Source organism: Protopterus annectens, chromosome 6.part1, assembly GCF_019279795.1.
Source record: "Protopterus annectens isolate FY-2018-M chromosome 6.part1, PAN1.0, whole genome shotgun sequence".
NCBI lineage: Eukaryota > Metazoa > Chordata > Ceratodontiformes > Protopteridae > Protopterus > Protopterus annectens.
This window is the reverse complement of record NC_056738.1, coordinates 454,528,569-454,549,029: the sequence shown is the minus strand read 5'-3', so window position 1 is coordinate 454,549,029 and position 20,461 is coordinate 454,528,569. Positions and strand designations below refer to the sequence as shown.

Here is a 20,461-nt window from a genome sequence, read left to right as displayed (position 1 = left end):
AAATATACATAGTAGCTAGTTTGAGATAAAAGGGGCCTGAGTTTAGATGTATTTCCTCAGCTAGTAAGATTATTTAGTGATCTTTGGGCGTCTGTATAATATGAGGTGATAGGCTGAGTTGGTGGATGGGTTGGTAGTAGCAGTGATGGATGAATTAGATCTGATGCAACACCATAAGGAAGTGGTATAAGGTTTAATATCTTCTAGTGCTAGAAAATAAAAGGCCCAGTGAGTGAGTTGTTAATTGTTGCATCATTTTTTAAATGTTTGTATTATGTATTTATAATCATTTATTTAATTTTGAATTAGTTTCGAGTTGTACAGGTAAGCAGATATCTTTGTGAGTATATGGTAGAATAATATATGATAGTGTTGCAGTATGAGTTAAAAAGGAGTTGAATGGGAGATGGTTTTGGGAGGGTATAAGAGAAAGAAACGTTTGCTCAGTGGGATAGTTGGGGAACTGGAGTCAGTCTGAGCATGCCAGAAAAAAATTAGGTCTTTTATGGATTTAAAATACTTCTGAGCAACGTGTAAAGAGGTTTGAAGAGTTTACTCTTTAGGCATGTAACTGTATGTAGAACTAGTATTATACATTTGTAATGTGCAGATAGAAGAATCTGTGGCAGTGGAGTGAAACTAGCAGTGGGGTGTGGTAGCCAAACCAGGTAATTTGTGAGGTATAAACAACTAAGTATAACCACAAGTTGATAGTCTCAGATTTTAATCAGCGCAAAATAGAGGAAATATTTTTTGTGGGAAAATAATTAATGTTTCCTATTCCTCTGGGACCTGGAAAAGCATCTTGTTAATACCCAAATATACATCTAACTCTAGGAAATATTTTTGGCTGGTAAAAACAATTCAAATATTTCTATAGACCATCAAAACTGTTTGTACATACTGCCATCATTTAAGACCTAAATAGGAAGACCGGAAAGTATTCTATTCTAGAAGTGTCCATTACTGGACCAGTTTAAGAAAAACTTAAAAAAATATATTATTTCACAGATTTAGGGACACAAGAGTCTCCCTCTATTGCTGGAGCTGTTAGCTTGGTATGGAAGAAATAGCTCAGATATTTAAGACTCAACTTGTAGCCTTTAATATTTTGACACTAATGGCTATAAAAAGTATCATCAAAAATAATCTTCTGGTGTGATTTCATGCACTAGAAGTGGTATTAACCAAATGGAGTTATATTTGTAATTCAAAAGTGAGATGCTTTGGTTCTATGGTTAAATTCATCTGCTGAGCTTTGTGGTTAAATACATAAATGCAGGTAACTATTGGGAAGTTCCTATATATATATTCTTCCATCAGAGCAGTCAAGATACAGGTTTTGATGGACCCTTTATAGATGTCATATAAATAGCCTTAGTGAAATTCTTAATGATTTCCTTGGTGGAAGACACTGTTTGTTTTTCTCAAATATAGTCAAAGAAGGGTGTATTGTAATTATATTGTAAATAGACTGAATAAGTTATAATTTTAATTAACATTCTTTTTTTTTTCTTTTTCTTTCCTCTTCCTTCCTTTTTCTTGTTAACTTTGGTTGTGTTTTCCTTCCTAATATCACTGTTGAATATTTTTGATGTTTTGCTATTATGGTTTGCAACTCAGTGATTTTATGACAATTTTGTAAGTTTATTATAAATTCATCAGCTCTGAGCTGCTCCCATTGGAATAATTGGAAAGCATTTTACTGTAGTGGGAAATTAAATGAAATCTGCCAGCCAGTGGTATTTAGAAATGTATGGAAAGTTTGATTCTTTATTTTTATGTGAACATAATTTGTCATTTTTGTCAGCTATAATAATAAAGTTACTTTCTAATGTTAAATCTAAGGTTCAAAAGTTTTTTTTAAAAAAGTTGTTAGTCACAGTAAACAGCAAGGTAATTAAATATCCAGGAAAGAGAGGCTGCCTCATACCTGTGCAAGCTTATGATGTGAAAAAAGCCTAGCAATGATGGAGCTGGAAGACTGAGATACAAATAGCCATTTAGTAGAATGCTGGATACATCTGGGAAGGTCTGCCTAAAAGGAAAAAAAATGAGATCCAAGTAGCAAATTAGAATGCTAGATACATTTGGGAAGGGCTGCCTAAAAGGAAAAAAAAAAACTGAAATGCAAGTAGCAAATTAGAATGCTGGATACACCTGGGAAGGGCTGCCTGAAAGGGAAAAAAACTGAAATAGAAGTAGCAAATTAGAATGCTGAATAAATCCGGGAAGAGCTGTCTGAAGGGAAAAAATGAGATACAAGTATGAAATTAGAATGCTGGATACATCTGGGAAGGGCTGCCTAAAGGGAAAAAAGCTGAAATACAAGTAGCAAATTAATAGAATGCTGGATACATCTGGGAAGGGCTGCCTAAAGGGAAAAAAACTAAGATACAAATAACAAATTAGTAGAATGCTGGATACATCTGGGAAAGGCTGCCTAAATGAAAAAAAAATAAATACAAGTATCAAATTAGAATGTTGGATACATCTGGGAAAGGCTTCCTAAAGGGAAAAAAGCTGAAATACAAGTAGCAAATTAATAGAATGCAGGATACATCTGGGAAGGGCTGCCTGAAGGGAAAAAATTAAATACAAGTAGTAGATTAACAGAATGCTGGATAAATCTGGGAAGGGCTGCCTAAAGGGAAAACACTGAGATACAAGTAGCAAATTAGTGAAATGCTGGATACATCTGGGAGGGTCTGCCTAAAGGGAAAAAAAACTGAGATACAAGTAGGAAATTATTATGCTGGATACATCTGGGAAGGGCTGCCTAAAGGGAAAAAAATAAGATACAAATAACAAATTAGTAGAATGCTGGATACATCTGGGAAAGGCTGCCTAAAGAAAAAATGAAATATAAGTATCAAATTAGAATGTTGGATGCATCTGGGAAAGGCTGCCTAAAGGGAAAAAAATCTTAAATACAAGTAGCAAATTAACAGAATGCTGGATACATCTGGGAGGGGCTGCCTAAAGGGAAAAAATGAGATGCAAATAGCAAATTAGTAGAATGCTGGATATATATGGGAAAGGCTACCTAAAGAAAACAAAATGAAATACAAGCAGGAAATCAGAATGCTGGATACATCTGGGAAAGGCTGCCTGAAGGGAAAAAACTGAGATACAAGTAGCAAATTAGTGAAATACTGGACACATCTGGGAGGGTCTCCCTAAAGGGAAAAAAAAACTGAGATACAAGTAGAAAACTATTATGCTGGATACATCTGGGAAGGGCTGCCTGAAGGAAAAAAACTGAAATAGAAGTAGCAAATTAATAGAATGCTGGATAAATCTGGGAAGGGCTGTTTAAAAGGGAAAAAAAAGACAAGGAATGAATTGCAGCAAAACATTATTCAGTAGTCATCAAATCATTTAAGAGAGAAAGGAGATGCAAAGATGTTGTTGTTTGTCTTTCAGCTTTTTCCCGGTAAGGGGTCACCACAGCGGAACTCCAGTCCGCTAATGATCGGCAGTAGATTTTTACAAAACGTAGAGGTGCCAGCTCAACGCCCAACCTTCAACGAAGGCACGCCCATTTATGCATGCATGTCCTTCGAACGCTACCCAACCGTGGGGAGGACATGCAGACTCCACACAGAAGGCACTCCCAAGCCAAGCCAGGAATCGAACGGTAGAACCTCTTGCTGTGAGGTAACAACGCTACTGCTGTACCACCACGGAATCTATTTAATAGAAAAAGCTTGCCTTTTTATTGCAGAAATTGGTGGTGTGGAGAATCTCAGTCAAAAATCTCCTGGTGAGGAATTTGCCTCTTGAAGCTTGAGCAGAAAGTCTCGTGGTGAGGAAGGTGCCTCCTGTAGTTGGGTCCGCTGATTTGGTCATCTGGAATTCTGTTTTGCCCTTAGATGCCCATTAGAACCCTGTCTTAGTTCTCTAGTTACTAAATCATCTAGTCCATTTGTATAAACGTAAAAATAAGCTTAAACATAAATAAACAAATAAAAATTCCATACTCAGTTATCTTCTTTTGAAAATGATCCTTTGTTTGCAGAGACAGTTGTTTGGGTGGAGCTTATTTTATACTCCCCCTAGTTAACTCCTATTGGGCATGTCTAGGCATATGCGGGTGGGTTGACTTAGTATCTGGGTCCTCCCTTAATATTTGTGGAGCGTGTAGCACTATGTTTTAAGATGGTGGGGTTGGGGTTGCCTGAATATATATTCTTTAAGGTATATTGTATGGGTTGGAAAAAGGATATTGATAAAGTCCCCTTTATCAATTTGAAAAATTTGAAAACATTCCAAGAGCTACCGTAATCTTGGTTATTTTAAATCCTTATTTCTATACTCTTCATCTTTATAAATGTGTAGGTAGGTTAAGTCTTATATTATTTCTAAAGTGAAAATATATCTAAAGTGAAAACAAAAACAAAGTTACAGCTGAATAGCCAATTAATGTGTGTTGAGTCAGTGCAACCTTTTAAATGACAAAGCATTTAAGCATTCTCCAAACTGGCTCTGTGTTATTAGTTTGTAAGATATCATTGTGCAGGTGCACTTAAAACTTAAATTACAAAACCATTATAACATGCGTACCTAGATATTTTAATAAAATACCATTTCAGTCTCTAAACCATGTTCCTTAAATACAGCATGACTGTTAACAATAACAGCTGTAACCAATACACTCATAGTGAATGAGGAGCAATTTATAACACAGTGTACTGGCAACGGCAAGTAGGAGAGAACAGAATGCTGTTTAACACTGGTTCTGCTAAGTGTAAACTGAAACAGTTATCAAATAGCCCAGAACAAAAGCAGTGCAATTGCTAACAATATAGCTCAAGCAACAGTTTAGCAAATAAGGAGAAGGTGCTACACACTATATAAATAAGGTATACATTGAAAGCTGCAGAAAGATTGTGACTGACTCAGTAGGTCAAAATAGCTAAGGGGACTGAGGGGTGTGTGCTCTTAGAATTTAAGTGCACCTGAATTAAGACATTACTATCAGTAGTTCCGCAATCAGCAGGAGTCAGTCATTCTGAGCATGCCCAGAACAAAATGAGGTCAGCAGTACTGTAAATAAGCTGGTAAGTACACTGTCCAGAACGAAGATCCATATTGCCTGTACTAAGTAATGTGCTACGCTCATACAAACCTAATTCTCACATCAGATTCATCATTTAATTGGAGGCAAGTGGACAGGTGACATACATGCTTATTCACTAGACCTGTCTTTGGATGAGTGGACCTGGTCCTAAATCTGTTTTCTTCTGGTGTCCAGTGTTAGTTAATTTTTGGCTTATTAGGATAAGTCTGCAGACATTTAGAATGCCAGATAAATACCTTGTGTCCACTGATATTTTTGTTTGGCTTTATTAATTTTATTTTGAAACATTTCTGATATGAATACATTTAATATACTACATTTCTGCACTTTTTTCATATCTTATGTTTTCTGGCTTCAGTTTTTTAGCATACAATGGCTAGTAAGAAGAAGGAACAGACTCTTCAGGTAAGTCCCAAAATAATATGTGACCCATCCAAAAACAGAAGAGTGTGTGTGTGTGTGTGGGGGGGGGGGGCAATGCTTAGTTATTAAAGTCTACATTTCAGAGGCAAGCTTCCCAAATACATCTCAAGACATTGCACCTGAACTGGAAAAAAGGTGTTTGCTCTTTTATGAAATTAAAAATTATTTAAGTGGTATACCCAAACTGTATGTACAAACAAAAATTGCATTAAGCCAGTCTACATTTATTCTGTGAATGAAAGCCTTTAAATTAATTGTGATGTTTTATGTTTCTGAAGTCTTTATTATATGCAATGACATTTTGTTTGGGATCATATTCACTTGTTAGACATTTAATTTAAAGGTGGTGAATGTAAGACAGCACGTTTTGGAGTTATTTGAAAGCTCGCACATCACTTTTGCTCATCAGTTATTTAGATAACTGCCTAGAGCACCTGTTGCTGGCTTAATATCATTTCTGTTACATACTGATCATGATTCAAAGAGATGTGCTGTATGCCCATGCAAGGGCTGCAGAGCTTATTGGCAAAATATATCACCAAAGAGCATATTAAAATAACACAATGTAAATGTGCTGCATATCAGAGCAGACAGCTCCACTCAGAAAAGTAGAGAAGAGCAAATCAACAAAACCAAAAGATGACCACAGCCAGGCAGGAGAGCAAGAATTTTGTCTGCAGTGGCTGTTGATACTTGCACTAATCTCATGACACATTTGTGGAGTAGCATAGACACTGTGTTGTAGTTGCAGCAGGAAGTGTGGGATGGCATGTAACAGAGTGTCAGGAAGAGGAGAAAAGTGTTGCATAGCAATTACTTATAGCAGTAAATAACTAGTGTCTAGTGTCCAGGAAGATGGACACCTTCAATAGGAGGGGAAAGGGAAGCATAGGAAAGGCAGGGCTATAGCAAGCAGCGAGGAACATAAAACGAAAGCAGAGAGGAAAGATCAAGGTTGAAGTAACCATTTGAAATGTTGGGGCCTGCTACAGCAAGTCCTGAAACACGGACAGTGAATGGCCAAAAAAAAAAAATATATATATAAGATTGGGGGAGTAGGGGATCAAGGGGTCAAGTCCCCTGCAACAATGACATGTAAAGGAGAAGAGCGATGTTTGAGAGTCCCTCTTTTTGTCTTTTATTTTGTCTTATCAGCACTTAGCATTTTGAGTGTCAACATTTCTTAAGGGATCAACAGGTTGGTGGAAGGGATAGGACCCCTCCCATTTTTATATACAGATAGAAAAGAGATGAAGGGAATGGTAACAGGGAAACTGGGAAAGAAATGGTAGAGAAGGGTGTGAGTGGGCAAATACAAAACAATACAGATAAAGAATGGTAGATGTGGACACAATGGAGGGGGAAGAGATGGGCTTAACACAGACATACATACTGCAAACAAATTATGATGGCAAGGAATGGCCAATGTACTAAGGATAGGATGGCGTACAACAGGATGTAGGTACATCTGGCTATGGATAGGCTAGGGGGTTGGACAACATGTTAGCTGTGCTACTATGCTAATTGGACTAGAAAAACATTATTGGGCCAAGCAGGTGAGTCATGGGGTATTGGTGTAAAGGACCACACCTTCCTCTGGTGACCAGATGCAAGAGCCAGCCAAATGAATGAATTTGCATTTTAGTTTTAGAGGCATTCGATGCTATCTACCTGATGGGTTACAATGCTATTAGTCTCTGCTTCCAGCACCTCTCTAGCAATGGCTGAGCCACAACAAGTGACTAAGCTGGGATACCTGCTGGACAGACTACTGAACCCACCCTTCCAGTGTGACACTCACAAGCCTGTTATCCACCACAGTCACAGCTGTGTCTGGAAGAGATCAAGAAGGATGCACAACGGAAAATGTGCCATAAGTGGTGTCCTAGAAAAAATGTTATAATAAATATAGTCTAGGTCAATACAGAATAGTCTGACTAACCCAGCTATGCTGCAGGGTTTCCCCTACCTGCTGTGTCAGCCAAAACATTTGGCCTCTAGTTCTCCCCATGTTGAAAGAGAAAGAACCAGATCAGATAGCAGAGTTGGTTTTAGGTGAGATAGTGAACAACAGTGCACAGCTGCAATCCCAAAACTAATAACAGTTCACAGCTGCAATCCCAAAACTAAGTTATGGGTAGCAGAAACCTGAAATGGTCCCTATAGCCTCACAACAGAATGGTTGCATGCAGTATTCCATTAAATGCACCGCTGCCACAAAAATACATTTGCTATGACCAACACCCACGGCAAATATTCAGTCTCCCACAGCAGCCACAGTAACTCAGCGAGTAAGTCCTGATATCTTTCTGGAGGAGCAGCCATTAAGAACACCAGTCTGAATTATATTAACACATTTAAAAATTACAAATATAAAAAAAATGTCAGAGACAAACACTTGCTGTACCATTCAAGTCCTGCTAGCCTAACTTTTGCTTCCACATATGGAGATCTTCAGAGCTGCAGTGTTGTTGATAATTATATTGGTGCCTGCACTGCACACTCATTTAGATGAACCTTATAGAACTGATAAGGACCTTTACTGGCCCAAATAGGTAATCACTTTCCTAAATGGACTTATACAGGGTTCCAATAGCTACTCCAAAACTATCTGTGAAACAGGTAGAGGTTACTTTTGCTCTCTTTTGCACACCATTCAAGAGCTCCTCGTGTTGCCCTAATGCATTAGTTATTATCACAAATGTTCTCTGAAAATTGTCATTCTTTCATGAATTATGAAATGGTAAACTGCGGTTCACGCAGGAAATGTGAATTGCCAGTTCCAGGTCAGAAAAGACTAATGTTTCTCTTAAACACACACAATACCTGTACATGCTTATACATTATTAATGTGCCTACATCCATAATACGTGGTGGCACTTAACTATGCTTCATGTCACCTATGCACATCAATATAATGTAATGATTCATAAACAGTTGGGGAAAAAGCCTCATTTGCATGTGTACTATGCAAATTCCTGTATATCTGTGGCCATTGCAAATAAGCCGCCATTTTGAATGTTAAAGCACACAACAAAAAGCAGCAGGAGGAACATTAACCAAGCAGTTCAAAGCCACTTTCTGGCAATAGATGTAGCTTTCAAAGGAGGCAGAACCCTGAGGAGGTGCAGTGTTCTGCAGTACTGTGATAAGATGTAGTTCTCTAGTCAGCTTTACATGTGTGACCCTGCAATGGTAACCATGTGTGTATAATATGGATCTAAACTGATATATTTAGCTCTCTTTCTCCCTCTTGAAGGTGTGGGAAGACAGCCCACAATAGCAGGTCTGCCTATCCATGTACTGCCCTGTATACCAGAGGTGATGTGTGAGATACTAGTGAAGTACATCTCTGTCATTAACAGTTCTATGGTAGGTACTATATTCTCATTAATGTCCTATCCTTTGTTGTCTTTATTTATTTATTTCTGCACATCCTCCGCTTGTAATTGTTCCTCTGTTGCCCCTGTGTTCATCGTGACATCAAAACCTGCTGGACAGCAGAGACTGGTTATTTTAGTCCACTTGAAAATGACATTATGCTACAGGCGCATTTTGTGGAAAAGGGGTGCTGATCAGACTCTGCAGGACCATGTTTGAGTTAGTGGTCCATGATATTAATGCTGTTAGTTGACTGAATCTCACAATGCAGCAATATCAGAGGCTTGTCATATACACGACAAGTTGTGTCCATGGTAAGACATGCAGCTTAGCTGCACAGAGGTCAATTAGTGGGGCAGCCATGAAACATTTCACACCTGACAGATGTGGAAGAATTCCTAGTGTTCCTGCATGGACATGGAAGGCACTTGTATCATACCTGGAGGAACTGATATGGGAGTCAAAATGGTCAATCCTTCATGCCACTGGGGCAACCATGAAGCATTTCATACCTAGCAGATGTGCAAGAGTTCCTAGTGTTCCTGCATGGAGATGAAGGCACTGGCATCATACCTGGAGGAATCGATATGGGTGTCAGGATGGCCAAGCCTTCATGTATCTCAGTGTGCGATACCCTAGCTTAGTAACACATGCAGAATGTTAATACAGCATCTGTGCACATACAGAGTAGGTTGGTTACAAATATCAGGGCATGTTTTTTCCAAAGATATGTTAGGTGTTTAGACACAGGAATGGCGGAAGGTATATGTGCCAGTAATATGCATGAGTCTGCTTGACTGCTGTTAGCATACAAGCCACAATGATTCAAGGTTGTCATAAGTATTTATATTCACACTACTTTGTCTTGCGGTATGTAACCAAAGGCCAGCCCATTGCTCTTGTGACACCTATAGAGCCTGGGGCAGGACAGCAAGCTGATGTTCCGCACCTGCACAGGTTCTGCTGCACATTTGTTGAGCCTCAGTCAGATGACACAGTGGCATTGTTTATCTCCATCTTGGGTGGTCTTCTGTCTGTTGGGCAAAGTAAAGCTAGAACCTCCCTCACATCTGAGCTTGAGATGATAAAGCATGAATGCTTACCATCCCTCTTGGGAAAAACTGCACTGTGACTGAGAGCATCAGCATTATCCACTAACTGGCTGCAGCAGTTGAGGAGGACATTATATCCAATGTGGCTGTATCCACCATATGCATCATGTGTCAGAGCTAGCCCCTGATTTGCAGGAGGCTGTAGGGTTCAGTCAGCAGATGTGCAGGGCTATCATCTGAGCACAGTCTGCTGCTAAACAGGCCAACATAAAGCTAATTGATGTGTTGTGTGACATTCATGAGGATATCACTCAGCACTGCCAATAGCTCTGTAAGGCCATGGAGTCCAGATATGATATCATGGAGGGTCTCCTGAGGTCAGTGGTGGTGCACAACTTTTCCATATTCACCTTTGTGTGGAAGATTGCAAGTGCTACTATCACTGTCTTCTCCAACAGTGTTGTCTGTGGTTAGAATTGGTATGTACACAGGATGGTCATATTGGGAGGCCATCCAAAGGTGTACAATGTGCACCTGTGGCAGTAGGAGTATGACACTGTGCCATCCCATGTTGAAGGTTTAAAGGAATGCCAACCTCCAGGGGCAGGACACTCACCAACAGTCTCTGTCAAGATCATATTCTCACAGTTGCACATAATGCCAGTCAAAATGAACTTCTAGTCTTATTACATCAAGACTTCAAGAGACCACTGTGACCTAACTCACAGCCATGTAGTCACAGCCACCTCCCTGTCACAGGATGACATTGTTTGTGACACAGAGTGTGCATTCCCATGAGTCCACATCCAAGTTGTGTTGACAGCCATGTGTCATTGTGCCCCTTAGATAGTCATTCATAGATATTTATAGGTTAGTACTAGGCTATCTGCCTTTATAGGCCATTTTAAGCCTAGTCAACTTTTCCTTTCAAAGATAAGAATCAAACCCTGAACCTGGTGTTTATGAGATAAAGACCTTAACCATTAGGCCAATTCTCAACCTTAGTATCTCTGTATGTGGTGATGTCTGTGACCCACTCCAACTTCCCTCTTGTGTGATGTATTTATGGATATGTCTGATACCCAGTAATATTCAGCCTTGTACTACCCAGCATAGCCTTTATGTATCACTGCATGCAATTTATTTGTTCTGTTTGACAGTACAGTGTCATTGTCTCCTCATTAGGGATTAGATTCTGCTTTGCTTGCACTGCCATATACTCTACACATCACTATTGGGGGTGGTCAGGTGTGGATGCTACTTACTGTCTATTTGCCTTATTGTCACTGGATGTTGTTAACTTGGTGGCTTTGACATGGGCTGGTGTAGTGGGCCCAGAGTTTCCCATGTTAGATGGTTGGCCTGCATGCTGTTTTCCAATCATGTTATGTTACCTGCAACATACTACATCAGTTTACAGGCTGTGCCAGATGCATACTGCAGACACCCCCATGCATATCTAAGCACTGTGGCTAAGCTTTCAGCAGGTTAGACATATGCATAATGATGTTTCTTCTTTACATGTGAGCAGTGTCATACTGCTGTTCAGCAAAGCTGTATGGGTTCCATATGGGTGTCATTAACCAGGATTCCAGTGGGTGTCCTGCATCACTTGATATCCAATAAGGGCATTTGGAGGGGTTTCACGCAGATTACCAGAGTGTCTGCACATACCATCTAGGTGGCCATATTCAGTTTTCCACTGTACAGGAAGCAGAACTATAGATGGATTGTATGCCATATGTGTGAATCACACGCACTGCTAGGGTGCTGTGCAGGCACAGTGGTTATCAACCTCTGTGTGTGCACACTACCTGACAGTTTATAGAATGGTAACCCTTCCTACTGACATAACAATCTAAATGTATACCAGTTGCAGCCTTTATTGTCACATGTGTATTTTACAGCACCCAGTTCTTCAAGACAGTAGACAATATTCTAGAAGCCACACATGGTGGTGGCTGTCTCCCATGCTGTACTTCAGAAGCAGATGTGATTGTCCTAATGTACAAGCAATACATTAAAAAATGTATTCAGTATTCTGTATGCAAAGGCCAGTGACAGTATACTCAGACTGTCCCCCCATTATTTTATTTTATTTTATTACTGAAACAAAAAGTGGGATTTAGAACCCATTATGCAATTCCTGGTCTTCTGCTTTATCTACATTAAAATATATTTTGCACAAGTGCCGCATTATTATTAATGAAAAGAACAGAAGGAACTTAATAAATTTTATATATATTATATATATTTTATATATATATATATATATATATATATATATATATATATATATAAAATTTGTATATATATATATATATATATATATATATATATATATATATCCACACACACACACACACACACACACATATATATATATATATATGTGTGTGTGTGTGTGTGTGTGTGTGTGTGTGTGTGTATACATATATATATTTGTATATATATATATATATATATATATTTGTGTATATATATATATATATATATATATATATATATATATATATATATAGTGTGTGTGTATGTATATATATACATATATAGATATATAAACATATATATATATATATATATATATATATATATATATATATACATACACACACACACACATATATATATATATATATATATATATATATATATATATATATATATACACACACATATATATATATCTATATATATATATATATATATATATATATATATATATACATACACACACATACACATGTGTATAACCCTGCTAGAACCAAATGCAGTGGTAAATTCAATAACAAAGCACCCTGGTAGTCAGTTCATGTAAAGAAACTACAACAAAAAAGAAGAAACTGCTCAAATTAATATATAAGATCAGAACCCCACAGTACGAATATAAACCCTCACTAAGAAACTGAAGGCTGCTATTAAAATCAGAAGGTATCCAAGAGTAGTCACTTAGGGGAAGGACAGCTATAAGTTCTTTTTCAGTTATTTCATAAAAATAAGAAATAATTAACAGTCCTGCTCTTAACGTTTCCATAATGGTGTTTCCCATTCAAATCCAGACGATACTGCAAAAATACTTAGCAAATACATTTGCAGCCATCTTTTCTCCTACAATCATCATCCCCACTCCAATCATCCTGTAGTCACTTCACCTCTCATCAACACCAAAACTCATACTCTTAAGGCACTATCAAAGACAAGAAAGTCTTCTTCTGTGGGAGCCAATAGCATGTTGGGTTGTCAGATAAACAGTGTTAAGCATGCCCTTACTGATCTGCTTCTCATATTCTCATATTGTTTTACCCAAGCTTCGATACTGTCTGTTTCCCTGAACCTTGGTGTACTACAGTTGCTATGCCATTCCACAAGAGCGGACCCAACACAGATCCAAGAAATTACTGACCTATTAGCCTTTCTAGTCTTGTCTTCAAAGCCATGGAGCACATTGTTATTGACCTTATTAAATGTGACATCAATAAAATAATCAACCTCAAACAGCAATAATTCATTTTTGTGAAAGTTAGGTCATGCCTGCAAAATCTTTTATGAGTGCATGATAAAAAGTTTCATGCACATGAGCTTGAGGAAGATTACTGGCAAGACATGCATTGCCTATGGTTAAATAGCTTTGTACTTCCTATGATCCTGTTTGCAAGTTTAAAGATGTTAGTCTTGAAGTTTATAATGATTTTCTCATACAACCTTCTGCTGTGGATACAAACATATTAAATGGAGTCAATAAACTGCTTTAACTGCAGTCATTATTTGGAGAGAAATAAAACAAAACATTTTCTTTACTGAATGCCTCCACTGCTGTATGGTTATAATTACTTCTTGGTTTTTTGTAGGCTACTGTTGTCAATCAAGAGCAATGGGAAGAGATGTTAGCAGTGAAGGGACTAACAGGTACATAGCATTAGAAAATGCGACTGTTCTAACCATGTGAGCAAATGTTGAATTTTACTGTGTCATCAGATTATAATGTTTACTTTATCTTTTTTAGTTGCTTGCTGATTTGGGAAACCTAGAGCTTGTTGCATCCTGCTTTGTTGTGTATTGCGAAATCAAAACAGGAAAATCATCTGTTTCCTCTTGTTGACATTTCTTGGTCACAGCCTGCATCCTTCTTTGCATGTAACTAGACTTGGAAAGGGTGATTATTATAGCAATAACCCACGCCTGGGTGTGGGTAATGCTGGATTTACCCATGGCTGGCGTGGTTTGGTCCCTCGGGCTTTGCCCTCGGGACCAAACAAAGCCAGCCGTGGGTAAATCCAACATTACCCACACCCAGAAGTGGGTTATTGCTATTATACAATGACATTATTTAAGAAAAAAAACAATTACTTTTCTTAAATAATGGCATTGTATAATGCCTCCTTGCTGCCCTTCCGCAGCTGTCTGGTATTCCGCGGCAGTTCTGATGTACTGCACATGCGTATGCCTATGGAGATCTCCGTTACTTTTTTTAAACCTGTGTCGCTATGTTAAACTCCTTTAACATAGCGAGACAGTGTTTTAAAAAAGATTTATACTAATGGAAAAAGTCTGGGTGACCGGACCTTTTTCCATTAGTATAAGTCGATTTACAACGTGCACGCTGGCCAATCAGCGTGCACGTTTTGGAATATTAATGGGGGGGTCATGGTATAATATGGGTTTTCTCATACTTTCTCTCTATTTTCCAAGTATGTGTCACCTTGGAGTTATCTGTACATGCACATATAAAGGTTTGCAGATATAGGAACTTAACTTCTTTGCCCACTACAAAAAAAAGAGAGAAAAAACATGTTTTTACATCCTTGGGACTGCCACTGGTTTGAGCTTGTGACCTTCAGAGGATTTAGACCTTTTAATGTCACTTAATCGCTTGTTGATTAAATGGCACATGATTATTCATCATGAGTCTAGCTGGGGAAATATCACAGACTTATAAAACCATAGCTCTTTAATCCTCATCATTGTCCTAAATACAGGAGTGGCACCTTTATGAGAGTTGATGGGTCAAAAATAAAAAAATGAGTCAACAGATGGCTTAGAGTGTCAGGAATGCAAAGCTGCAGCCACTGCATTTCTCTTGTGATCCCACTATTATAAATCACAGTTCCCCACTGTGGACTGAGGCTTGCTGTCTGACTTGTTCAAGGCCTCTCTTAGGCACAAATAGTTAATCATACTTAATGAACAAATTAAGGACACAGGAAAAAAAACATGACATTGTTTTCTGTAAGAATACATAGTATAACTTTAATAAACTCTAAAGCATCACTTTAAATTGGTATTTGCACATTTTAAGTAAAAAAACAAACAAATGGAAAGTGGCAGATGAACCCCAGAAGAAAAAGGAATTTCTCTATGATCACCATTTGGGATTGTGACCTGATCTCTAGAATTAAAATAACATTGTAAATCTAAGCAATAAATCTGTCTGAATAGAGCATCATCATTATTTATGCAAGTAAAATACTCTGGTAGGTAAAACTTGTGAAAATGAATAGGAAAGTCAAGTTATTGAAAAAAAATGCTAATAAAATACATTGGTATGTAAGGCATATGAAAATGAATACCAAAGTCAAGATTTGTGTTGGTTTCTTTGAAGTTGAAGAATCTTGAAATCAGAAAAAATCTGCAAAATGTCTTCATATAATTTCAGTCTGGCTTCTAAATATTAGCTGAACATAAACATGTGCAGCCCTTTGATATAGTATGCATACTCAGCACTGGCTAGGATGTTCTGTACAATCTAGGTTGGTAAAACAGACTGGAGAGTATAGTACTAATTGCAAGTGACATATGTAATAAAATAGGAAAGTACAATGCAGACAGCCTCTAGTATACATTTCCCATGCAACAATTTGTATTATAGTAATATTCATTATGGCACATTTGTTCAGTGTAGCAATAAATATATCACTACTACAAATTATTTTATTAACTAATGAAATATGTAGTTAATTAAATTAATTTTTAATTTTAAATCATTGGTTATAATACTGAACTTGTGATACTGAATTTTCATCAGCATATTCAACAAATGAAAATATATTCAGTCCTCTACAACCCTCTCCTGTCAGTCAGACAATAATTTTAGACTCAAGAAAATACCATCATTAAATAATCACTGGAAAGTAAAATTTTCATGCCCGTTACTCAAAAGAACACTAGAAAGAATAATTTATTATTAACATAATTAGAGATGTCAAGATTTCCCCAAATTTGCACCTTGTATGACAAATGTACATTTAACCCTAAAATGGCATGAAAGATAAGTTTTGGGCATAACACCATATTTTTTTCAAGTACCCTTCTGTCCATAGCTATTCCAGCAGTAGTTCAGAGAGGTTACTTTTCACGCTGTCATGTCACGAATGTAATATGACCAATGGGAACAAATATTTTCTTGACTTATTAAGTTCTAAGGAAACATAAAATATTTATATTGTTTCTGCAGTTATATATATTGTGTCACTATCTGTAGAAGAAATTTGTGCTTTGTTTTATTGGCTATTTAGTTTAGCTAGATACACTTTGGGAAATGGTGGATAGTACCTATAAAATGTTTGCCAATTGTCCCTTAAGTGAACTTTTGATCAGTAAATAAACATTCTTATATGGAATGACATTTCTGGATTCTAAACAGTATACAATGTTCTACATAAAAGGTTCTATAAGGCATAGACTGATTTAAGTAGGCTTAAACTCAGGTGTTAAAAATCCAAGTTTAAGAAAACTAGTCAATTTCATTCATTTGCCAGGTCAGATGTGAAAGAAGACTACTGGAGAATGAAATATGGTATTGAGGAAAATAGAGATAAGCAGTTGTTAATTTTCTTATTCTTATAGGTGCATAGGTTCATAGGTAAGTACTAGGCTATCGGCCCTGGGGCCTATACAAGCCCAGCCAAAAAGGTACCCTGGCTTTTGCCACCCAAGAAAATTATTTTCCTGTGCCACTGTCGAGCAGAGCCACAGAAGTGATCCCCGGGGTGAATTTCCTATTTTCCATCCAATCATCAAGATTTTTCTTGAAGAGTGTTAATGAGGAGCTTTGTTTGATATAGATAGGTAGTTTGTTCCAAAGTATGGGAAGTCTCTGGGACAGGAATCTATCCATCCGGCATGTTCTGTTTATTGTGGTGACAAGGTTTAGGTCCCTAGAGCGTGTAGCTCGGAGGGATTGGGATTTCTTTAAGTGGAGCATGTCCAACAGCTCTGGGTTTGACATAGCTTTGTATGTTAGGCAGAGATCACCTCTGAGTAGGCGATATGTGACGGAGTAAAGCTAGAGTTTTTTAGATGGTCTGCGTAGGGCATCTGTTTGAGGCCGGTAATCCTCTTTGTGAGGTATTTCTGTGGCCTTTCCAGTTGTTGTAGATGTCTTGTGAGGTACATACCAAAAGGGGCGTTGTACTCTATAATGGGTCTAATGAGTGATGAGTAGATGGGAACAATGACCTCTTTTTTTTCTGGATGAGAAACCTTTTGTGATGAGGTGTGCCACGTTGAAGGATTTCTTGACTACTGTGGCAATGTGATTCTCAAAGGAGAGACTACTTTCCACCTGTGTCCCAAGGTCTCTTATCACACTTTCGGTGTTAAGTATACTACCGCCTGTGTTGTAGTTCATGGGTACAGAGTTTTTACCAAAGGGGATGACAATGCACTTTTTGGCATTGAGCTTGAGGCCATGGCTTTGAAACCAGGCATCTGTGTCAGTGAGGCCCTTTTGTAGGATGCCCACATTGTTAGGAGTTTCGATTATGGCTCCTAGTTTGCAGTCATCTGCAAACTTCATTAGCCAAAGACCTTCTGTGTTAGCCTGTACTTCAGAGAAGTAGATACCAAACAGGAGAGGACCCAGGACTGAACCCTGTGGTACCCCACTTGTCACTGTTCTGAAGTCGGATTTGGAGTCTGCTACTTTCACAGTGTGGGTTCTGTCAGTGAGCCAGTTGGCAACCCATCTTGTGACATAGGGATTTATACCTAGTTTAGTGAATTTATCTATAATTCCAGAGTGGGGGATGGTGTTGAAAGCCTTGGCAAGATCTAGATAGGCTGTGTGAACCACCTTACCCTCGTCTATGGCTTTGGTGACTGCTTCAAAGAAGTCTATCATGTTTAGGACACATGATCTGCCTTTTACAAACCCAAACTGGGTGGGGTCCAGAGTCTGGAGATTACCAATGTCTTTGTTTATAAGTTAAAGGATGATACGTTCCATGGTCTGGCAGACCAGGCTCGTTAGGCTAATGGGGTGGTACTTCCCAGGGTCCCTGGAGGCTCCCCCCTTGTGGAGTGGGATAACTGTCACTGTGTGCCATTCAGCAGGCACAAAGCCTGAGGTGAGGCTATGATTGAACATGGTACTTAGGTAGGGTGCCAGTTCATTCTGTAGTTCGTGTAGAACGCAGCCTGGGATGTTGTCTGGTCCCATGGATGCTGTGTGCTTGGCTTTGGAGAGTGTGGTTTTTACCTGTGCAGCTGTGATTACAGGAACTTTAAATTCTTCCGGTATAGAGTTGGGCCTTTTAGGGGGTGAGAGGGGGTAAAATTAGCACTGAACCTATCTGCCATGATGTTGGCAATATCAGTTGGGTCTGTATATTTAGTGCCATTGTGCTGTAACTCAGAGCAGATCTGAGTATTGCCATTAAGATTCTTGACATAGCTATAGAATGCTTTGTGGTTGTCTTTAGAATCAGTGACGATTTTGTTTTCGTAACTAGCTTTGAAGGATTTTATCAGGGATCACAGCTTCTTACTGAGGCTGACCAGGGAGCTCCTCCACTCATGGAATTTTACTCTCTTTTGCAACAGTTTCTTCCTTCTGTTGTACAGTTTGTTTATGGCAGGGGATCACCAGATTGGCTTCCTTTTTTGGAGGATAGCGTCTTGTTTCTGTTTGGGATAGCACAATCCATGCACTTGTATAAGTGCTTATAAAGTGCAATTGTGTAAGATTCAGTAGTCGTAAATGTATTGTTCATCTGCATAGGTGTTATGAAGTTCACCACTTCTGTCTTAAGAAGCATAAAGTTGGCTTTGGAGAAAATTTTTACTGTGGTTTCCTTAATGGGGGATGGGGGCAGGATATGGCTATCTAGAGTGATTAGCTTATGGTTGGATCGGACCAATGAGGCATTGACTTCAGGTTTATTACAGCAGTCACTCATGTTCATAATGATTAGATCTAGGATATTGTTGCCTCTGGTGGGGGTGTGGATAAGTTGATCCAGGGCATTGGAGTTTATGAATTCCAGAAAGCGTTGAGCGAAGGAGTTGGTACATGAGTAGTTTTCCCAGTTAATGGTGGGGTAGTTGAAATCGCCCATTATTAGGGTGTTTGGTTGAAAAGTACATCAAGAAAAGAGGACTGGGAATCCTGGGGCATGGTGGGGGATCCGTAGCAAGCTACAATTTGGATTGCAGTTTTGCCCAGAGTTAGTTGCACTTGGATAACCTCGGATGCATTATGCTGAGCAACTAGCCTGGAGGTGTGGATATCCTTAATGAATATGGACACATCTCTGCCTTTGCTGTTCTGATCCAGGTTACATGGCCGAAAAGTGTGGTATGAGTTATAGCCTGGTAGTGCAGGGGTGCTCTCTGGAGCCTTGAACCAGTTCTCAGTCACTGCGCAGATATCGATGTTCTCCATTTTAAGAAGTGCCTCAAGTGAGTGCATTTTGAGATTTAGACTTCTAGCATTGAGTAGCATCACCCTCAGTTTTTGCTTGCCTGTTCCTGTTACGATGGTGAATTTGTCATTTGAACCTTGCCTAAAAAAGGCACTATAGGGACGGCAAGATCTTTAGCCAGTATCCAGAATCCCAGGGGTGACAGGTGCAGGCCATCTCTGGCAAAGCATCGTGGTCTGTTGACCATGTCATCCCAGGAAGACAGATTCTGGATCCCTTTAGAATGACACCAGAAGCTTAGCCAATTGTTGAAGTCAATAATTTTGTCCTTGTACTGCGGTATCATTCTGGGTGATGGCAGAATGCTACTCAGGGCTAGGGTCATACCTGCCTGGGCTACAAGATCAGAGAAATCGTCCATGTCTCTTTTCATGTAGTCCAGGGAGGTATGACTTAGGTCGTTCACACCAACATGGACAATGACAGAGTCATATTTGTACTTGTTGTGGAGTGACCTGAGTGTGTGGGTTATGTGGCGGATCCTGACACCCGACAGGCAGCTGACAGTAACCTTCTCCTTGTTTAGCCTAGTGATTGGGACATCAGTGTGCCTGACTATAGAGTCACCTATGACTAGTGTGTTGGGTATGTTGTTTTGCGTTATTGGCTGTGGTTGAGTGGCACACTGAGTCTGCGGGCTATATGTCATTTGGGTTGTGTTGGGGTGTGGGGCTTGCTTGCATTTCTGATTTGGAGGTCTCTGTTGCTTGAGCAGATTATTATTGAGAGCCTCCATGAATGTTTTTGTGTTTCTATGTGTGGATTTTGATGGTGTAGATTTAGTGAGACTATGTGATGAGTGTGGTGTGGTGCAAGTGTTT

The 20,461-nt window shown here is 38.8% G+C and overlaps 1 protein-coding gene across 1 annotated transcript in view; it reads left to right on the top strand.

The window, feature by feature from the left end:
- Positions 1-20,461, top strand: part of LOC122805622 (thioredoxin domain-containing protein 6-like) — a 563,041-nt gene that overhangs the window by 36,280 nt on the left and 506,300 nt on the right. The window contains exons 2-3 of the mRNA XM_044075878.1: positions 5,442-5,488; positions 13,788-13,845. Coding sequence (XP_043931813.1) covers positions 5,456-5,488; positions 13,788-13,845 — 91 coding nt within the window. The 5' untranslated portion in view covers positions 5,442-5,455. The remainder of the gene's footprint in view (positions 1-5,441; positions 5,489-13,787; positions 13,846-20,461) is intronic.